This window comes from Cricetulus griseus, chromosome 4 (genome assembly GCF_003668045.3).
Source record: "Cricetulus griseus strain 17A/GY chromosome 4, alternate assembly CriGri-PICRH-1.0, whole genome shotgun sequence".
Taxonomy (NCBI): Eukaryota; Metazoa; Chordata; class Mammalia; order Rodentia; family Cricetidae; genus Cricetulus; species Cricetulus griseus.
In genome coordinates this window covers 69814549-69838048 of record NC_048597.1, presented here as the reverse complement: position 1 = coordinate 69838048, position 23500 = coordinate 69814549, and the positions used below count along the sequence as shown (strand labels likewise).

Genomic DNA, 23500 nt, shown 5'->3' with positions numbered 1-23500 from the left:
GTGTATGGGAATCTACAGAGCCCAGAAAAGGGCATCTGATCCCCTACAGCAGGAATTACCAAACTTCTGTGCTTTCTGGAATGCGTGCTGGGAATAAAAGCCAATTCCTTATCAGGAACATCAAGCACTTTCAGCTATTGAAATGCACTCTTACCTCTAATGTAACAACAAATTCTTATGTGGAAATGACCACAATTACAAACACTTGTCTTCTAGAGTAAAAAACAAAGATAGAAAATAAGAGGGTGTGCCTCTTAAACAATGCATTGATTCTCTACGAAATAGCAAAATGGGATGTCCACAGCGTCAACTGCCATATACAAAATTATATTATTGAAAACAATTCATTTCACTAAGAGTGTGGTTAGGGCTATGTGAGTTCCCACTGTTGGCAGGAGGGTGATCTAATAATCACTCAGCAGATGGAAGGACATGGTTGCCTTGGAGAGTGATAGGACTAAGTGCCTCCTATTTCTCCCTAGTTTCTGATGTTTTCCCTTCAATTTCCTGTTTTTATGGCCTGCCACTTGGTGGAGCCTAGGACTTCCCCACATGCAGTCTTATTCTATGTCAACCCAGTCTGAAAGAAAGGAGGGGCCTGTATCTCCACAGGAAGAGGGGTATTTGCATGTAGCCAGCCTGAACTTAGAATCCCAGGGACAGATAAGAAGGGGTCCTCATCTACATTCAGTGGATTGGACTAATCAAGCAGATTCTGAACCCCTTCACCATGACTTGGGCTCCATTCTTCCTCATCTTCTTTCATCACTTAACAGGTAAGTGTATTTAAGGGCACTTACTCTAAATAAGTAAGTGTTGCTTGAGATGTTTGGGCAATATTTTTCCTGGTGAATAAGATTTGTTGTCCTTACTGCTTTTATTATCTTCTTTTAAAGGATCATGTGCCCAATATGAGCTAACTCAGCCAAAGTCTGTGTCAGAGTCTCTAGGGAGAACAGTCACCATCTCCTGCAAGCGCAGCAGTGGCAACATTGAAGATAAATATGTTCACTGGTACCAGCAGCACTTTGGAAGTTCACCGAAAACTGTGATCTATGCTGACAACAAAAGACCATCTGGGATTTCTGATAGGTTCTCTGGTTCCATTGACAGCTCCTCCAACTCAGCCTCACTGACCATCACTGATCTGCAGATTGAAGATGAGGCTGACTACTTCTGTCAATCTTCTGGTAGTGGCTTTAGTCACAGTGATATGAATCATGGGGAAGTAAGAGAAAAACTCCAGAGAACCAGCTGTGAAGTTGTTTTTAAAAAGGACTATTGCTATTTTTTGTTTCATTTAAAAGTCCTGCTATTGGAACACTTTCCTCAATGATTATCTCCAGCTTTATTGCAAGATTCCATCTTCTCTTCTCGCATATGGGTGGCTGGCCTCTTTACTAATTTGGGTTTAAGCCATGAAGTAGATATGGTTGAAAACAGGAATTTTGGAGGTCAATAATCCTGACATTCTGTGTCAGAGACTCCTTTACATGTGTGATATGTTATCATCACCTCTGACCATGATTCACTTGCATATCTTTATGTTTCCTTTCATTATGACATCAATAATTCTCTGTATTGCCAAGTGTATCTGTAACATGTGAAGGAGCATACATACGTGAAACCACTGCTTCACAAAGTTGTTTTAAACTATTAAGGAGTCCTGTCTTTTACACTCACTAAACTAAGATGTAAGGATTAGGTTTTATCTCCCTGAATTTCTGTCCCCAATTACTAAAAAAACCAATAGTAACGAATTCAAGTGACTATTCTGATGAGAATGTCATATTGTAATAAGGACAAAGCTGGTGTTATCCAACCCTATAGAAAAACAACCAAGGTCTATAATCTAATGTTAAATGAAGACCTAGTGTGCATGTAAATGCAAATGTAGAGTTCTTCCAACACATGACCTATCATTCATCTGTAAAGCTCTGAAAAGCATTGCACTCGAATAAGGAAAGTTGACAAAATGTACTCAGTAAACAGCCAAGGAAAACCAGAAATACTGAATTGATAATAATTATATCTCTGTGTTGTGGTGGCTCAAGATTGTAATCCCAGCTCTTGAGAGGCAGGAGATGAATTCAGAGAGAGGCAGATATCTGTGAGTGTGAGGCCAACCTGTCTAAAAAAATATGGGTGTTTCTCTCTCTCTCTCTCTCTCTCTCTCTCTCTCTCTCTCTCTCTCTGTGTGTGTGTGTGTGTGTGTGTGTGTGTGTGTATGAGTGTGGTGGTCTTAGTTCAGAGCAGAATGATTAGTAGTCATTAAATTCAATGTGCATTAGATTTGAGCACATACTGGATGGCAATAACAAGGGAACCAGATATGTCAAAAATTGAAGAACATTTTTCTTATTCTGATTTATTTTACTAACAGAATGAAAACAATGTCTGCCTGGAATAGATTGATTACTCACTCACAATACCTCTTCGTTGCAATTGTTCAAGTTCATTTTATTTTCTACTTTTTGGATTATTAACACATTAAACTGTTTATTTCCTCCTTTTTTGTATCTGTCTGTTTTATTTTTTTCTGATATGGATAATGAGCTACTAATGGAAAGAGTAAGGAAATCACTAAGTAGAAATTGAGGCAATAAAGTGTGGAATTGGGTATCACATGTAATGTCTTCTGCTGCAATGGTGACTGTGAAGAATAAGGAAACAGATCAGTTTAGGTTCAGCATGGATATGAGTCAGGCAGACTTGGAGAGAACTGCTTGTGCTAATAGAGCAAATGGACACAGCTGAGATGGCTCCAGTATCTGCTCAGGGATTTGAATGAATGTCCCAGGGCTTAATGAATGGGCAGCAGAACCCTGTTTTGGTAAAAAAAAATATTGTACGTATAATTCTGGAAAGCAAATTTCGTAAAACTATTGAAAATGTATCTTACAACAAGTAGATTGATAACAAGGTGATTGTGGTACAAGGCACTGGAAGGGATATGGTACTTCTGCATTATGGAGGTTCTGGGAAAATAAACCAGGCAGTTTGGAATGGATCTGTCTCCTGGGGTTGGCAACTGTGAAAGGTATGTAGTTTCAGTCAAAGTGATAGTAGAGCTGTAGAGAAAAGGAGAAGATAAGAGCCAGGAAACGAAGAGCACAGTGTGGAGGAAAGTCTTTAAAACTAAAATGAGTGGGTGGAGTACTTGTCTAGAACTCTGGAATGATCCTAGTCTCAGAGTCCAGGAATCAAGGTTAAAGATAGGGAAATAAAGAAAATATGCACTGTGCCTTCAGGCAGTGGTAGAATTAATCTTTGAAAAGAATACTACAGAGAAATTGCATTGCTGACTCTGATAAACACAAAAGAGAAGAAGGTCACTTCCTACTCATCACAGGAGAAATCCATCAGGATGAATTCTCAATTCTGAACATTTATGCCCCAAACACAAAGGCATCCACGTTTGTAAAAGAAACATTTTAAAACTCAAATCACACATAAACCACACACACTTACAGTGGGAGACTTCAATACCCCACTCTCACCACTGGACAGGAACATTAGACAGAGACTTAACAAAGAAACAAAAGAACTAATAGAAGTTATGGCACAATTGGACTTAACAGATATCTGTAGAACATTCCACCAAAATACAAAACAATTTACCTTCTTCTCAGCACCACATGGAACCTTCTCTAAAATCGACCACATACTTGGCAACATAGCAAACCTTAACAGGTACAAAAAACCTTAAATAACCCCCCATGTCTTATCAGACCACCATGCTTTAAAATTAGAATTCAACAACAACACGAACTCCAGAAATCCTACAAACACATGGAACATAAGTAACAACCCATTGCACAATTCATGGATCCAAGAAGAAATTAAAGACTTCCTAGAATTCAATGAGAATGCAGACAAAACATAACCAAACTTATGGGATACTTTGAAAGCAGTGGTAAGAGGAAATTTCATAGCACTGCATGCACACATGAAGAAACAGGAGAATAATCACACTAGAGAATTAACAGCAAAACTGAAAGCTTTAGAAAAAAAGAAGCCACTATACCCCGGAGGGTCAGACGCCAGGAAATAATCAAATTGAGGCTGAAATCAATAAAATGGAAACTAGGAGAAGGATACAAAGAATCAATATAACAAAGATTTGGTTCTTCGAGAAAATCAACAAGATAGACAAATCTTTATCCAAACTAACCAAACAACAAAGAGTGAACATGCAAATTAATAAAATCAGGAATGAAAAGGGGGACATAACAACAGACACAGAGGAAATCCAGAGAATCATCAAGACATACTTCGAAAACCTCTATTTTTCAAAATTGGAAAATCTAAACGAAATGGACAATTTTCTGGACAGATTTCACTTACCAAAATTAAATCAAGCACAGATAAGCAACTTAAATAGACCTATAACTCCTAATGAAATTGAAGCAGTCATCAGAAGTCTCCCAACCAAAAAATGCCCAGGGCCAGATGGCTTCAGTGCAGAATTCTACCAGAAATTCAAAGTACAGCTAATACCAATTCTCCTCAAAGTATTCCACACAATAGAAACACAATGGTGATTACCAAACTCTTTTTATGAGGCTGCAATAACCTTGATACCTAAGCCACACAAAGACACAACTAAGAAAGAGAACTACAGACCAATATCCCTCATGAACTTTGATGCAAAAATTCTCAATAAAATACTGGCAAATCGAATCCAAGAATACATCAGAAAATGATCCATCATGATCAAGTAGGCTTCATCCCAGGGATGCAAGGATGGTTCAACATATGAAAATCTATCAATGTAATCCACGATATAAACAGACTGAGGAAAAGAAAATCACATGATCATCTCACTAGATGCCGAAAACGCCTTTGACAAAATCCAACACTTCATCATGATAAAGGTCTTGGAGAAATCAGGGATAACAGGAACATACATAAACATAATAAATGCAATATACAGCAAGCCAACAGCCAACATCAAATTAAATGGAGAGAGGCTCAATGCAATCCCTCTAAAATCAGGAACATGACAAGGCTCTCCACTCTCTCCTTACCTCTTCAAAATTGTTCTTGAATTTCTAGCTAGAGCAATAAGACAACAAAAGGAGATCAAGGGAATACAAATTGGAAAGGAAGAAGTTAAACTCTCACTATTTGCAGATGATATGATAGTCTACATAAGTGACCCGAAAAACTCTACCAGGGACCTCCTACAGCCAAGTGGCAGGCTACAAGATTAACTCAAAAAAATCTGTAGCCCTACTATATACGGATGCCATATTTGGTGGAGAAAGAAATCAAAGAAACATCACCCTTTGCAATTGCCACAAACTACATAAAATACCTTGGGGTAACACTAACCAAAAAGGTGAAAGACCTGTACCGTAAGAATTTTGTTATTAAAGAAGATACCAGAAAATGGAAAGATCTCCCATGCTCTTGGACAGGCAGGGTCAACATAGTAAAAATGGCAATCTTGCCAAAAGCAATGTACAGATTCAATGCAATCCCTATGAAAATCCCAACACAATTCTTTACTGACCTTGAAAGAACAATCCTCAACTTTATATGGAGAAACAAAAGACCCAGGATAGTCAAAACAACCCTGTACAATAGAGGAACTTCTGGAGGCATCACCATTGCTGACTTCAAGCTCTATTGCAGAGCTATAGTCCTGAAAACAGCTTGGTATTGGCACAAAAATAGACAGGGAGACCAATGGAATAGAGTTGAAAACCCTGATATTAACAAACCCACCCATAAACACCTTATTTTTGACAAACAATCCAAATAGATACAGTGTAACAAAGAGAACATCTTCAACAAATGGTGCTGGCATAATGGGAGGCCAACATGAAGAAGACTACAGATAGACCCAAGTCTTTCGCCCTGCACAAAACTTAAGTCCAAATGCATCAAAGACCTCAACATGAACCCAGCCACACTGAACTTCTTAGAAGAGAAAGTAGGAAATACCCTTGAATGAATTGGTACAGGAGACTGCTTCCTGAACATAACACCAGTAGCACAGACACTGAGATTGACAATTAATAAATGGGACCTCCTGAAACTGAGAAGCTTCTGTAAGTCAAAGGACACAGTCAACAAAACAAAAACAACAGCCCACGGATTGGGAAAATATATTCACCAACCCCACATCTGACAGAGGGCTGATCTCCAAAATTTACAAAGAACTCAAGAAGCTTGTCTCCAAAACACCAAACAATTGAATTAAAAAGTGGGGTACAGAACTAAATAGACAATTCTCAATAGAGGAATCTAAAATGGTTGAAAGACACATAAAAAAGTGTTCAAAATCCTTAGCCATTAGGGAAATGCAAATCAAAACAACTCTGAGATACCATCTTACTCCTGTCAGAAAGGCTAAAATCAAAAACACCAATGACAGTTTATGCTGGAGAGGATGTGTAGAGCGGGGAACACGTCTCCACTGCTGGTGGGTGTACCAATTTGTACAGCCACTTTGGAAATCTGTATGGCGACTCCTCAAGAAAATGGGAATGAGTGTACCACAAGATCCAGCAATTCCACTCCTAGGCATATACTCAAAAGAAGCACATTCATACAACAAAGACATCTGTTCAACGATGTTCATAGCAGCACTATTTTAATAGCCAGAAACTGGAAGCTGCCTAGATGCCCCTCAACCAAAGAATGGATAGAGAAAATGTGGTACATTTACACCATGTAATACTACGCAGCAACAAAAAGACAATGGAGTTTTTTAACTGTCAGGAAAAAGGATAGAATCAAAAAAAACATTCTGAGCGAGGTAACCCAATCACAAAAAGACAAACATGATATGTAGTCACTCATATGTGGATTTTAGACAGAGCAAGGGATTACCAGACTACAATTCACACTGACAGAGAAACTAGTAAACAAGGAGGACCCTAAAAGTGACTAACTTTGTCCCCTGGAGAGGGGAAAGGGACAAGATCCCCTGAGCAAATTGAGAGCATGGGAAGAGGGTGGAGGGAGCTAGGAGAATGAGAAGGGAAGAAGAGGAAGGATGCAGAAGTCATGAGTGAGCAGAATGTTTGAGTCAGGTATAGATTAGAAGAAAGGATATGCGATAGGCAGGGTTTAAGTTGGGAGGATGGTAGGGGAGGAGAGGAGGGAGAAGGGAACTGGGATTGTCATGTAATTCAATCATGTTTGTAACTCAAATAAAAAAAGAAGAAAATAGTACTTAAATAAAATAGTTTTGAATGCTAATGTATAAAATAATATTACCTGTGTTCATACTGATAAACTGTGAGGCTTTGTAAGTTCTTGCACAAAACATAAGTCAGTCTTTATATTATGAATAGAGTGATCTACCATGGCAGTGCATTTGGATGTGAATGAGTGTAAACTGCAGATCCCAAAAAAGCTGAAACTAGTGGTTTACACTGAAAAAGTGACCTGACATTGAGACCAGTGAAGACTGGATAAAGCCAACACACTTTCCCTCTTTATAACCAGTACAATGTGACAAGAATATTCTAATCTAGAGTGTTGTACATTAGAAAACAGGGATTGGCAAACTTTCTATTTAGAAACTTGACACCTTATAAGGGTACTGGGGGAGTGGTAGTAAACACCCATGGACAAAGAAGGTCAAGACATTAGAACTATCTATTTTATCCATATCTGCTCTGTGTCCCCAGCTAGACTTTTCCTGAACAACTGTTTGGTGTTATGTAATACATTTTGGTATCTGTAGGCTCAACTAAACATATAGCTCTGTGAAATTTTGTAAGTCAAGTTTATGGGAAGTCAGCTGAGTGGAGGATTCTTGGTGTCAGTTTTTCCCCCCTTCAACGAGCTAGAGGTTGAAAGGGTATTTTGAACTCCTAGGGCAGGTTTGCAAATTCCCTACCCTCACTCCCTTATACTCATGGATGGGTATATTTAGTTTTTGAACAAGGAGCAGCTACTTCAGTGTAGTCTGTCATGGAAAAGACTAGTGTAATTCCTGGGGTTTCCATGCTTCAGGCATGGCTCAGACCCTTGCCATCTTGTGTCTCCTCCATTAGTCTTCCATATATGATCATATTGCTATCTTGCTCTGACGTAGAGACTCCAGCACAGATTGCCCACAGCTCCCTTTATTTTCAAAGACATTTATGATGCCACCATTGCACAAAACTCTTGATTTACCATAAAGCACTGAAGCTGGGAGAGATACTATAAGTCTTATTTGCTGAACTTACTGAGCATATGCCATGTAGATTCTGTTGTGTTCAAGCCACACATGATCCCAAACTAAGGTTGGGACATTTCCTGTGATCAGTAACTCAGTCAAGTTCATAGAGATGGAGACAGATCCAGATTGAGAAATGAGGCAGGTAGGCTCCAGCTTATTAGCTTATTGTAGAAATTGCTAATGATATACTATGGGAAGCACAGAAGCCATCATTAATATGCCTGATTCTGGGAATCATCCACTTTCCTCTTCAGTAATTGTGACTTAGAAACTCCAGAGAGGGGGGTGAGAATCAAGCACTTTCTAATCCAAGGGGAAGAACCGGGACACAAATATAAACATTAATAGAACAGTGTTCAGTATTTGGGATTCACTCATGATCTTCTGGGCTCTAGAGTGCTTGGGCATCTCTATTTTTCTGGACCCATCCCCCACATCATGCTTTGTTTGTCTTATAGGCTCAGTCAGATTTCAGGGCCCAAGAGTTTAGACTCTTCTATGTCTGCTGGTCCTACAGCAGTGATTGGTTACTGTTGTGTCTAATGTTCCCCCTGTTTCAATGCCCTGGCAGCACTTCCTTCTGTGGAAAACACTTTTCAGGAGTGCTTGGACAACACAGAAATCTGCAACAACTTCTTAAGTTCCACTTAGCAAATAAGTGGCCCATCTTTTCCTCAACACATGCTAGATAGAATCTGTTCATAGCACTGTTTAACTTAGCTTAAGCGGGGTAAATATAATATCCTGTATTCCTTTAGTAAAGCCTGTGAATCAGGAAGATCCAGACCTTGCAGACTAGTACCACATCAGCAGATAAAAGAAGATACATTGGGACATCTGTTGATCTTTTTTCTTCCTCTGCAGAGAATCCTTTGGACATTTCACCAATATAGATGAGTACTGTATCCTATTACACACTACAAAGAAGCAAGGCTTTATGTTCTGATTATTTATTTTTTCTGAATTGAGAGGTGACTCTTTAATACCCTATTATGTTACTGAATTCCTAATCTTATCTTGCCTGCATAAAACTCAAAGTTTAGAACATTCTCAGGAGTCAGTGTTTCCCCAGACATATTAAAAGACAAAAACCAGGAATATTCAGTGCTTAATGATGTAGAAAGGGAAGCAGACACCAAGGGGAAAAGAGAGAAATTAGACTTGGAGATGCTGTGCAGAAAGAGCAGGCATTACTACACAGTACAGCTCTCATCCCCATGATCCTATCCAAGTTCTGATCAATCTTTACCTCCAGCTGTTACTGCAACCTGGAAATCTATGATGCTGAAGCACAGCATCATTTTATTTCTTACACTGACTGTTTAGTGATAGGGATGGGACACAGACCCTAGTATGTTTCCTTCTAATGCTGAGCACCACCCACCATTCTGAAGCCAAGCTATTGGCATTCTCTTTTCTGCTGCCAGGCAGGTGTCTCTATTTAGCTATACTCAGCTCAAGTATCCAAGAGACTTGTGTGGGGTGAAGAAGCTCTCAGAGGAGAAGTTAGCTTCACTATGGATCTCTTCCAGGTGCATTGAGTGGGGAGTTTCCCTCTCCCTCTCTCACCATAGCTTATCATTCCCATTGAATCCTGTTTACTATATCTGTTGGCTGGAGTGTGGCAGCAGAATCCCTTGCCCTGCTTCCCAAAGTTGAAAACACCTTTCACCATGCTACTTCAGAGCCCAAGCACCTACTCTCCATACTTTTAGTAGAGGTGGGAGATGACTGAATTTCCCATAATGCAGTTGTGGATGAATTTGATTTACTGATGAAGAGGCCATGTAGTGCCACTGGGTCATGGTTGTTTATAACTCCTTCTCTAAGATTTTTAGTCATGTTTAGGACCTTGAGAAGAATTTATCTCCAATCCTAGATGAGAGAAACCATGGCATGTAACTGGGATGATTGTAGATTTTTAGGGAATTGCCAAGGTCATCTTCTGACATGGGAAAAGAGTTGAATGAGTGCAAAAACAGACCAAGTTGTGGAGAAGGGAACAGTGACAGCTTTGTCCATTCAGGATTAGTGAAGACTGAAGGTCTGCTAAATAGAATCTGGCTTGGGTACTTTACAAGTTGTTTCTGGGTTGATACCCACACCTGTGCCTTGTAGATCTTTCTTTTTGCAGAAATTTCGAGGATGAGGAAGTGAAAGCTCAGGAAGCCTGCTTTAACTTTCCTTGCCTACCTATGTTCCTTTAACCCTGCTTCAGTTCCTTGCCTCTAATAGTTTGATCCCTGAGTTCCTCTGCAGCACATGCTCATGCCCATTAGGGGGCAGTGATGAGACGATCCTGAAAGGACTGTGATGTTGGCAAGACGAAGTAATTCAGAAATCACTACTTACTTCCACATACTTGCACTTGTAGTGATATAATTGAGGAGTATTACTCAAGAGCTACTACTACTCTGCAGCCTTCTTCCTGATCCTTTGTCCCATTGGCCACATGAGTAGTAAACTCATAACTGTTTCATACTTCCTCTTTTATCTCAAAGAAGTCATTGCCCAGGAAGTACTTTTACCAACAAAAGAATCTCATGATTTCATGGTCTGTACCTACTTAGCATATAATAATGACACAGAAACTAAACATTTTCAAGTTCAATAACTAAGTGTCAGCATATACAATTTTGTATATTCTTCTGTTTTACTACATTCTTTGAACACTACAAATTTTCAACTATTAGATATGGGAATCCATTAGAGTATCGGGTTGAGATTTCAGCAGCTGCATTTTCACTGTTTCTCTACACATAGTATGTGGACAGCAGATGGTAGATAATCTCTGTATTGACAGTGTGGGCATAGGTGCTAATGTCTGGGTATATGAGGAACCCAAGTGGTCATCTGATCACCTAGAGCAGAAAATAATGAAGGTTATGCTCTGTCTGGAATGGATGACGGAATGAAAAACACTTTCTCTGTAGGAAAAGCAGGCATTTTTAACTGCTAAAACAAATTCTTACCTTCAATCTACTAATAAATTCTTTTGTGGAAATGACCACCATTATATCCACTGGCTTCTACAATAAAAAAAAGTGCCTCTCAAACCAGTCAGTGAACCTCTATATAAATATAAAGTGACTTTTCCACTGCCTCAATTGACATATACAAAATTTAATTAATGGACAATTCATATACCACTCAGAGTCCAGACAGGGCCACGTGACTTTCCAAATGGTATCACTACTGACAGGACTTGACCCAGCACTCACACCTCAAATGGAGGGAAACGGTTGTACTGGGGAGTGCATGGCTAATTACCTTCCTATTTTCCCCCGTTTCTGATGTTTTCCCTTTGTTTCCCAATTTTTCTGTCCTGCCACTTGGTGGAATCTACCTCCTCCTTATATATAGCCTTTCCACTTCTCAGTCAAACTTAGTGTGAAGTAAAAGGAGGAGCCTGTACCTCCCCAGGAAGAGGAGTATTTGCATGGAGCCAGCCTTACTTAGAAATCTGCCAACAGATAAGAAGGGGTGCCCAGCTACAATCAGTTGACTGGACTCAGTAAGCAGAATCTGGGTGCCGTCACCATGACTTGGGTTCCACTGTTCCTCATCTTCCTCCATCACTTAATAGGTAAGTGGATTTGAGGAAAGTTACTGTAAAGAAGTAACTGTTGCTTGGGATATTTAGACAATATTCTACCCGGTGAATGAGATTAGGTTATCTTCACTGATTTTTATTGTATTTTCTTAAAGGTTCGTGTGCCCAGTTTGTGCTAACTCAGCCAAAGTCTGTGTCAGAGTCTCTAGGGAGAACAGTCACCATCTCCTGCAAGCGCAGCAGTGGCAACATTGGGAGCTACTATGTGAGCTGGCACCAGCAGCACTTTGGAAGCTCGCCCCAAACTGTGATCTATCATGATAATCAAAGACCATCTGGGGTTCCTGATAGGTTCTCTGGCTCCATTGACAGCTCGTCCAACTCAGCCTCGCTGACCATCACTGATCTGCAGATTGAAGATGAGGCTGAATATTTCTGTCTCTCTTATGATGATAACAATCAGCACAGTGATAAGAATCCTGGGGAAGTAAGACAAAAACTCTGCAGAGAACCAGCTGTGAAATAATTTCTAAAAAAGTCTATTGCTATTTTATGTCTCTTTTAAAAGTCCTGCTTTACTCAATATTTTCCTCCTTATCCATTGCAAGATTCCACTTTCTCCTCCCACATATGTATGGATGGCCTTTTGCTAATTATGTCCAACCCATGGCTAGATATAGTTGAAAATAAGAATTTGGGACTTCAATACTACAGATTCTTATCAGAGACTTCTTTACATGTATGATATGTTATCATCATCTCTGACCATGAGAAACTTATATATTTTCATGTTTCCCTCCTTTATGACATCACTAACTCTCTGTGTATCTGTCATATTGGAAGGGCCACACATGGGTAAAACTACTGCTTCACAAAGTTGTTTTAATCTATTAAGGAGTACTGGTTTTGACTCTCGTGTCACTAACATTTAAGTATGGGATTCATCTCCCTCAGTTTCTTCCCTCAATTACTGAAAAAAACTGGAGTACTCAATTCAAGTTTCTCTTCTGAGGAGAGTGGTTATATTCTGATGAGGACAACGCTGGGGTTACTAAACCCTATATAATACCATACCAAAGTCTATAATGTAATGTTACAGGAAGCCTAGTGTACACATAAATGTTAAAACCTGCACATGGTCGATATGCAGCCGTAGAGTTCTTCCACTGCATTAACTATTTTTTTTCTGCAATAATGGAAGGTGACAAAATATACTCAGTGAGCAGCCAAAGAAAACCAACTTAACAAATACTGTATTGTTAATAATTAATTAACAAATACTGTATTGTTAATAATTATATCTCCAGGTGGGAGCAGCTCAAGCGTTTAATCCCAGGTCTTGGGGGACAGAAGGAGTTAGATGCAGAGGGAGGGTTATCTCTGTGAGGGTGAGGCCAACCTGGACTGCTGAGTGAGTTTCAGGAAGCCAGGGCTGTGCATAGAAACCTGTCTCAAACAACCTAATCTCTCTCTGTCTCTGTCTCTGTCTCTGTCTCTGTCTCTGTCTCTGTCTCTGTCTCTCTGTCTCTGTCTCTGTCTCTGTCTCTCTCTCTCTCTCTCTCTCTCTCTCTCTCTCTGTCTCTCTCTCTGTGTGTGTGTGTGTGTGGCTTTAGTTCATATCAGAAAAGTATTCATTAAATTCAATGTGCGTCAGATTTGAGCATATACTGGATGGCAGTGAGAAAGAAAACAGATATGTCAAAAATTGAGTAAACTTTTTCTTATTTTCTGAATTATTTTGCTAACTGAATGTAAACAATATCTGCCTAGAATAGATTCATTACTCACTCACAATTTCTTCTTCCCAATTGTTCACATTCATGTTATTTTCTACATTCTGGATTATTAACACATTATATTCTTTATTTTCTCCTTTCTTGTATCTTCCTGTTTGTTCTGATATGGAAAATGAGCTGCTCATGGGAAGAGCAAGCAAATCACTAAGAGGAAATTGAGGCGATAATGTAAAGAGTGGCATTAGTTAAGTAAGACATGTACTGTCTTCTGCTGCAATGGTGATATTGAAGAATAAGGAATCAGATCAGTTTAGCATGATTGGGGATATGGGTCAGGAAGACTTGGAAAGAACTGCTTTTGCTAATAGAGCAAATGGACACAGCTGAGATGGCTCTAGTATCTGCTCAGGAATTTCAGTGAATGTTCCCAGGCATGGATAGACAAACCCTACTTTGGTAAAAAAAAATACGGACAACTCTGGAAAGCAAATTTTGTAAACATATTGAAAATGTATCTTCCCACAGCAGATTGCTAACAAGTTATTTTTGGTATGAGGGACTGGAAGAGAAATGATACTCTGGCACTATGGAGGCTCTGGGAAAATAAAGCAGGCTGTTTGGAATGGACCTGTCTTCTGAGATGGGCAACTGTGGAAGGTATGTAATTTCAGTAAAAGTGATAGTAGAGCTGTAGAGAAGTAAGGAGTAGATTGGAGCACGAAAAGGAAGAGAACAGTGTGGAGGAAAGACTTTAAAACTAAAAATTGAGTGCCTCAAGTTCTTATCTATGACTCTGGATTGAGCCAACTGCAGAGAGAAGGAACCAAGGTGAAAGACAGGGAACTTAACGAAATATGCTCCTCGACTCCAATTTTGTGGATGACTCTAATTTTGTAGAATACAGGTTTTCAAAGTATGACCTGAAGATTCTCTGGATTTCTCCAGTGTCTGTTGTTACGTCCACCTTTCCATTTCTGATTTTGTTAATTTGCATGTTCTCTCTCTGCCTTTTGGCTAGTTTGGATAAAGGTTTGTCTATCTTGTTGATTTTCTCGGAGAACCAACTCTTCGTTACATTGATTCTTTAAATTGGTTTCTTTGTTTCAACTTTCTTGATTTCTGCCCCCAGTTTGATTATTTTCTGGTGTCTACTCCTCTGGGGTGAATTTTCTTCCATTTGTTTTAGAGCTTTCAGTTGTGATGTCAATTCTCTGGTGTGGCTATTATCTAGTTTATTCATGTGAGCACTTAGACTTATGTACTTTCCTCTTAGTACTGCTTTCAAAGTGTCCCATATGTTTGGGGATGTTGTGTCTTCATTTTAATTGAATTCTAGGAAGTCTTTTATTTCTTTCTTATTTCTTCTTTGACCCAGGAATGGTGCAATTGGGTGTTGTTCAATTTCCATATGTTGGTAGGTTTACTGCAATTTGTGTTGCTTTTGAATTTTAACTTTAAAGAATGGTGGTCTGATAAGACGCAGTGGGTTATTCCAAATTTTTTCTTCCTGTTGAGGTTTGCTATGTTGCCGAGTATGTGGTAGATTTTAGATACGGTTCCACTTGATGCAGAAAAAAAAAGTATATTCTTTTGTGTTTGGATGGAATTTTCTATAAATGTCTGTTAATCCCAATTGGGTCAAAACTTCTGTTAGTTCCTTTGTCTCTTTGTTATGTTTCTGCCAGTGGTCCTGCCCACTGGTGAGAGTGGGGTGTTGAAGCCTCCCACTATAACTCTGTGCAGTCTTATTTGTGATTTGAGTTTTAATAATGTTTCTTTTATGAACATTGGTGCCTTTGCATTTGGGGCATAGATGTTTAGAATTGAGACTTCTTCCTGATGGATTTTTCCTGTAATGAATATGTAATAACCTTCTTCATCTCTTTTGATTGACTTTAGTTTGAAGTCTAATTTGTTAGATACTAGGAAAGCTACTCCAGCTCGTTTCTTGGGTCCTTTTGATTGGAATATTTTATCCCAACCCTTTACTCTGAGTTAATGTCTGTCTTTGAAGTTGAGTTGTGTTTCTTGTATGCAGCCAAAGGATGGATTCTGTGTTTGTATTCACTCTCTTAGCCTGTGTCGTTTTATAGGCGAGTTAAGATTATTAATAATGAGGGAAATTAAGGACCAATGAGTGCTTATACTTGCTTGTTTTTGATTTGTTGTTTGTAATGGTGTTGTATGTGGATTTACCCTGCTTTTTCTTTTGGGTTTTGGTAAAGTGGGATTATCTATTGCCTATGTTTTTGTGAGTGTTGTTAATTTCCTTAGTGTGGAGTTTTCCTTCCAGTACTTTCTGTAGGGCTGGATTAGTGGTTACATATTATTTATAACCGGTTTTATCGTGGAATATCTTGTTTTCTCCATTTACAGTGATTGAAAGCTTTGCTGGGTATACTAGTCTGGGCTGGCATCTGTGTTCACTTAGAGTTGGTAGAATATCTATCCAGGCCCTTCTGGCTTTCAGAGTTTCCATGTAGAAGTCTTGTGTAATTCTTATAGGTTTTCCTTTATATGTTACTTGACCTTTTATATTTGCTGCTCTTAATATTCTTTCTTTATTCTGTATGTTTGTTGTTATAATACTATGTGACAAAGGGACTTTCTTTTGTGGTCCACTCTATTTGGTGTTCTGTAGGCATCTTGTACTTTCATTGACATGTCTTTCTTTCTTTCTTTCTTTCTTCCTTCCTTCCTTCCTTCCTTCCTTCCTTCCTTCCTTCCTTCCTTCCTTTCTTTTTGTTTTTTTGGAGGCTGTCCTGGAACTAACTCTTGTAGACCAGGGTGGTCTCAAAGTCACAGAGATCCACCTGCTTCTGCCGGGATTAAAGGGGTGTGTCACCAACCTCTGGCTGGCATGTCTTTCTTTAGGTTGGGAATGTTTTCTTCTATGATTTTGTTGTCTTTGTTAATTCTTTGTCCTACTACAAATAGCTGTAATTATGACAATACATATTTGGGTCTTCTATTTTGCTTTGTTGCTTTATATATCTGTTTTTCTTCTTCTAACATGGTGCTTGCATTACCATAGTTCAATAATCTATTTTGAAATCTTGAAGAGCATAACTTCTAGCATGTTTCATTTTGCTATTGGTTGTGCTAGATACCTGTGTTATTTACTTGTCCTATAAGAATTTTAGGGTTTTATAAAACCTTTTTGTTATGAATAAAAGTGTGGTAATTTTGCCTCCATAACACAATGGATGTGACACTATTAGGAAGTATGAGACTGTTTGGATGGGCTTTGAGGTTTCATAACTGCCCAGGCCATGTCAAGTGCTTCAGTTCCTTCCTGTTGCCTTCTGATCAAGATGCAGCCAGCACCATGTCTGCTGCATTCCACCATTCTCCTCTCTATTCTGATAATTGAATGAATCGCTGAAATATAAGCTGCCACATGAGTTAAGTGTTTTCCCTTATTAAGTTGCCATGGTCATGATGTTTCTTCACAGCAATAGAAACCCTAACACCTATGGAGATTTTGGGTTGGGTTACATCGAATATGTAAATTACTTTTGGTAGTATGGTCATTTTCACAATATTAATTTTACCAATCAATTAACAATCCCGTCTTTCCACTTTTAGTGTCTTCTCAATTCCTTTCTTCACTAATTTGAAGTTACCTTTGTGCAGATCTTTTACCTTCTTTGCTAGTTTTTTCCTCAAGATATTTGATTTTTTGATGCTGTTGTAAATGTGCCCATAATTTCCTTTTCACTGTGTTATTTTTATTATTGTAAAGACAGCCTACTTATTTTTTAATAGCTGATTTTGTATCTTGCCAGTTTGGTTAAATTCTTGATTATAGAAATTTTCTGGTGGCATTTTGATATCTCTTGTGTATATCATATCTCCTATATCCTTGGTAATATTGTCTTCTTTTCCAATTTTAGCTCTTTCATTACGTACTCTTGCCTTACTGCATCCATGAGCGCTTTGAGCACTATAGTGAAAAGGCAGGGGACTAAAGAGCAGCCCTGTCTAACTCCTGATTTTAATGCAATTGCTTTTAGATTTTCATCTGTATCAGAGATCCTAAATCTATGGCTCAGGAACTCTAGCAGAGGGTTGGGTATGAAGATTGTAAGTCACAATACTGGGAAGCCTGAAATATCTCCTGGAAACAACTTAATAAACAAAACTAGATGAATTTTAATTGTTAGGGTCCATTGCAAGCCCCATAAAAGACCATCAGACATTCATGCCATGAAGAAGAGTATTTTAATCCTGGAGACTAAAACAAATATCAGTTTGCAGGCTTCAAATCACCTGACAAAGTTTCAAAATGGTGACCCAGAGAGAAGGTTGAAGGCTCTTTGTAATTCCAAGTAGGGGAGGTTAGTCTGGGAGCTGATTGGGGGGTTTAAAGAAAAAGTTTATGGGTTACTCTAGGATTGGAAGATGGCTGTAGTTGTTAAGAAGTTTCTATCAGCAGGGCAGGGAATGCCCTCTTTAGCTAGCAGAAGTCTGTAGGTTGCCTTCTGATGGGTTGCTACTGAGTTGTGGCCTTTAAAGTGCTATTTCTTCAGTTCCATTAAACTGAAACTGAGGCTTGGTCTGTGGCAGTGCCACTAGGACTTTATCATGGAATTGGTCTGGCTCTCTGGCCCTCTCATTCCCCAGTTGAGTAGTGGAATATTTCAAATCTTGGTGAAGTATCCTCCAGATATACCAGTTTGTGTTGTTTTCTTAAAACCACCAATTGGATTGTGGAATTCTGCAACTTTACAAACCTGACTATGGCATTAATAATGCAGGGTCCACAAGTTAAAGCCAACATTAAGAGCACCAAAGGCCTAGTTAAGGCTAACAGAATGACAGGCGAGTAGTTATCAAGGGTGACCAATTGAATAGAGATTCTTACTATTCTTCAATTTGTTGGTTTTCTAGTTTTCTATCATGTCATCTTTTTCTGATTAGGTTCATTGAGTCTCCTGTAACTCCTGAATGGTTAGCTTAAGATAGCATTTTTATTCTACACCCAGACATAGACCCCCAACCCCCGGTGAAGGAACAGGACACATAGTCCTCTGCCGTTTTGGTGGGACTACTTTAGCTAAAGAGGAGAGTGATTCCCATAGATGGTTGATGGATTTTTCTGGGATTGTTATGTCTTAATCTATGACCATGCTAGGAATCCTATAATGTTAGTTTTGGAAGATGAGGACTGAGGATACAGGGCCTATGGGTATAGCCATGTCCAAGCCTATATGGGAGAACATTAAGATTGACTTCCTCTGGAGCATAGTCATCATGATCATGGTGTGGATCTTTGGGATTCATGGAAGAATGATGAATCTAGATGGGATCCCCATCCACTTTGACATGCACTGGCGCTCTCAGGATTATTGTATAATGTCCCTTCCAACCAGGCTCTAATGTCTTTGTGCCTCTTGATGATCATCAGGTGCCCTCGCCAGCACACATGGTGTACCATGGCAAGGCAGTGGCTTCTCATAGACTGATGCAGCTGAGGTCAATGTTATTTATGCACCTTAGACAAAAATTGCATTTTGAAGAGAATTTTTAGGCATCAATTTAGCTAGTAATTCTGCCTTGAGGTAGGGAGAATTGGTGGTGGCCCAACATGCATGATCTCAAGTGAGGTCAGGCCTAGGGTATATATAGGGAGAATCATGAACCCAACACCCTCTCACCACTAGTCTCAAGAGTTAATTTGGTTAAGGTTTCCTTTATGGTCTGATTCATCCTATCTATCTGGCTTTAAAATTGAGGATGGCATGCACAATGACATTTCCATTTGGTCCCCATAACCGTAATGTTTTTTTTTTGTTGTTGTTTCCTGTGAGATGAATGCATGCCCATTATCTGAGTCCAATAGCACACAGAGACAATACCTTGGGAAGATTTCTTCCAGCAGCTTCTTGATTTCCATAACAACCATTCCATGTTGGGAATGCCACAGTCCTTCCTATAGATATATCTATAAAAACTATCAATTACTGATAGTCACTTAGGGATGGCTTTACCTCTGTGTAGTCAAAAGAGCATCCAAGTAGTAATGACACCCTTGAGAATTACAATTAAAACATTCAATGATAAAAATCATCTATCTCAGCATGTATTAAGAGATAATCAGTGTGAAGATAAATCTATGGTAGATTACCTGGTCAAATAGCAATACACAAGACAGAAGTTATCTCAAATCCATGCAGCACTGAACCATCTGGACATTTAACAGGAATGTGAAAGTATCTATAGGATTTCCTAGTTCATTCCATCTCCCTTACAAAGAATTAAGTGGGTGGGAAAGACAGACTCTAAGTAACAAGGAAAGGAATATTAACAGCATTGAACAGTCAGGATGGGTAAACCTCATGCTGGAAGTCTTTTAATTAGATGTTTGCTTAAATATTTTATAGGGTCCCAGGTTCTTCTCCATTCTCATATTTTTCATGTCTAGGTAACTATAACTATGTCTTCCTGTGGTTTGTTCTAACAGAAACTTCTGGAAAAAGGAGCTGCCATATCAGTGAGCCTTCCTTTTCTTTCCCTGCCTGCCTATGTTTCTTTAACTCCTGTTTATTCCCCTAGCTCAGATAATGAAACACATGATATCAGGGAATGGCCACAACTGCTCTAGCTGATCTATGTTAAATGGTAGAGTCTAGGTGTTATCTCTTTAAAATAGAGGGGGCTTTAATGAGGGCAGTGGTTGATGGGATTCGTCTAGAGTAATGTTGTAAAAATTTTGTGGGCATTGCAACTGACAGTCTAACTGCAGGGTCATCTGTAGAAGCAGATGGGCATACTAAGTGTACAAGAAGATGCTAGAGGTCAAGACTGTTGTATTTTAAATAACACCAAAAATAGAAGTCCAACTCAGCAACCAGGTGTCAAATAGGTTGTTGAAGGGTGTCAGCGACCAGTCCCTGGGTATAAGAGTGGCAGAAGAGGTAAAAGACAGAGGGGGAGAGAAAGAGAGAGATAGAGAAAGTGACAAGATGGGGAAAGACTCACCTTTAAAAAGGGAACATAGCAAATATGCACAATGGGGGCTCTTAGTGTCTGTTGCTGAGGACTTATCCTGGCAGGCCCATAAGGGCTGGCCAGTAGAGATACCTGAATACTAACATTAAACCTTTTTGTTTATCACAAAATGTGAGGAGTTAGAAAGTTGTATCGGGTGATATTGGAAAGAGAACTCTATGTTCTCAAGACTGCTTCTTGCTGACCTGGGGTCATCACAATCTTTGGGCAACCTGAGAATCCTGGGTTGTTGGCCCATTCCAGGAATATTTGGCTTTTTTCTTTAATATCCAGGCTCTGTGGGGCAGTCCAATGTCTCTTAGATCTGGCAATATGCATTTCAAGGTGGATCCAAGTCAACTTCCTGGATCTTGAAGTATCTGAACCTTTCCCATCACCACAGCACCTGGACACCCTCTTTCTATACAATTGACCAGGGAACACATGGGGTTGACTACTGAGGGAATCTTTGTAGAGTTATTACCTTTTATATAAAGGAATAGTAAAGAGTTACAATAAAATATGTTCTGTGAGTCTCCTATCTGAATCCTGGGAGCCATGTATATTTCTGGGGTGCTGTTGGTTCTCACAACCTTAACATATTTGGTAGTCTTGAAATATCATCTCTGTGGCTAACAGTTGGTAATCCTGTAACAGAAGCTGATTAGCTATTTGATCAGAAATTTTTGAATTAATAAATGGAGATATATAGAAATGAAATTCATGAAGCAGGGTGTGGTTATTAAATACAGGAGAACAAGGAGCATGGTCCGGAAGTATAGCATCCACTTCCATAGTTATTCCAAATCTAGCATAATGCAGTTTTTTAAGCAATGATAAAAGAAAGTAGAGAATTCTTTCTGTTTCAAGACTTTCTGCTCCAAAGGATACTTAGGCAATATTTAATTGAAAGGGGATTTTTAGTGTGTCTCCCACGACATTCCAATGGGAGCAAGATGTGGATGCCATAGTACCCATAAATGAGTCAGAGAAGTAAGACCCAAAAGCCTGCAATTCCTTGCATCCCAGTAATACTGACAGGCTTGATGTCAAGAAAGCACAAGCTGCTCAGTGATTCCTCAAACACAGAGCAAGTACCAAGTGTTGTGAGCCACAGAGAGACAGAGTTGCCTGGTAACAAGTCTTCACGAAAAACCAGAAGGTGAGTGGACCATGCTCAAGAAATGAAGCATCACATCCAGGGAATGGTTAGGGGCAGGTAGCCATGACAGAGATCCAGCCGCTGGTATTTCCTGGAAGATTAAAGTAACAATTGATGAGAAATTAGATTTCTCTCTAGGTGGAAGAGCAGACCAGAAAGCAATAACTAAGTGGTATTTTTCTAGATGTGACTACAAATTCAGATGAGTTCAGAAGCTCTTGACTTGGGCACTGAATGCAAAAGTTGGAGGCATAAATGATCCCAAAGTTCCCATGAGTGAGGCAAATAAGCGAGACCCAAAGGCCTGTAATTCCTAGCATCTCTGGAATTCAGAGATGGTAGAATTTGAGAAGGTATAGGCAGATCATTGATTTATCAAATACAGAGCAGGGGCCAAGGTCTCTGACCCTGAAAGTGACATGGTTGCCTGTTATAAGGGTGTAACGAGGCTGAAAGTCAAGATACCATGCACAAGAGACCAATCCTCACTCACAATAACTGGACAGAGGTAGAATAGTGAGGGCTCAACAAACATGCTGATGTTATAATGAGGGACCCCCTAATCTGTTAGTTGGAGAAATGAGGTTGCCATATGTAGATCAGCTTCCAGGATCCCGGCATGTGTCAGATGGCAATGGGTGGTGCCAGGGGAGCCCTTCCTGTCAGAGAGCAAATGTCATTAAGAATTCTGTGATGAGAAGCCATCATGATATGCAACAGGGCATTAATAAGAGCATTAATGGAAGGGAAAACAGAAGGGGCAGTGAAGGGGTCAAAGTCAGGGGGAGAGAGGGGGCAGAGACTGGTGCCTGGGGACCAGAGTGGCAGAGGAGAAAAAATAGAGAGGACAGGGAGAGGGAGAGAAAGAATGAGAGGCAGAGAGAGGCACAGAGATGGGGAGAAAGGAAGACTTATAAAGAGATGAAGAGAAGAAGAGAGGCAGAGAGAGATAGAGATAGAGATAGAGATAGAGAGAGAGAGAGAGAGAGAGAGAGAGAGAGGATGTGGCAAAGGCCCACCTTTAAATAGAGAACATAGCAAATGTACCCAGGGGGTGCTCTTAGAGTCTGTAGCTAAGGATGTATTCCTTCAGGACACTAAGCACAGGCTAATACAGATGACTCAATACTAACAATGACAGCATAGCCCAGAGTAGACAATCCAGCCCCAGGAATATCTCAAATTACAGCAATAGGTCAAAGATGATGATCTAGGGATTGTTTTCAGGCACCTTGATAAATGTTGGACCAGCTAGATTCACAATGACTTGTGCCTTACAGATGGCTTCTAGAGAGGGGGAGAGAGGATATTTAACCATCCTTTGAGTTTCGGGTTAACACAATACTGGACTTGCGTTACTTTTAGCTGCACATAGAAACGACAGTGTTGAATTCTATTGTCAAGATGAGCTGAGCTGTGTTTCGTTACCAAGAAGAAAATAATAATGAAAACTAGTTGCATAAATAGAAATTCATGTGATTTTAAGCCCAATGTGTGTGACCCTTAGAACTATTAAAGCAACTTGCCTATTATCTGACTTCTTGGCTGTTCTTTCCTGCTGTGTGTTTAGTATCATACATGTGGCCAATATTACTCACATTTATTTATTTTTCTTTTACTCTCTGCCACTTAAGGATTTGTTCCTTAAGTGTCACTTGGGCTTGAGAGGAACCTAGGGATCTTCTGGCTTTTCTACTTTCAAACCAACTTTTTGATTTTTATGTAGATAACTCAAAGGCCTTGCTTGACTCTGCTTTTCCTTGGCAGTAACACAAGAAAGTTTTCTGTAGTATTGACCCTCCTCTTTGTAGATTATAACCTGGTTAAAGCCCAAGTGGGGTTTTGATGGCATCCCTGAAAAAGAGAAA

General features: G+C 39.5%; 2 gene segments (V, D, J or C); both read left to right on the top strand.

The window, feature by feature from the left end:
* Positions 1 to 730: 730 nt before the first annotated feature.
* LOC113835353 lies at positions 731 to 11103 on the top strand. The segment is given in 3 exon segments: positions 731 to 776; positions 897 to 1190; positions 10952 to 11103. Coding segments are annotated over 3 exon segments (492 nt in total).
* Positions 11104 to 11728: 625 nt separating this feature from the next.
* Positions 11729 to 17448, top strand: LOC118238729. The segment is given in 3 exon segments: positions 11729 to 11774; positions 11897 to 12228; positions 17374 to 17448. Coding segments are annotated over 3 exon segments (453 nt in total).
* Positions 17449 to 23500: the final 6052 nt, after the last annotated feature.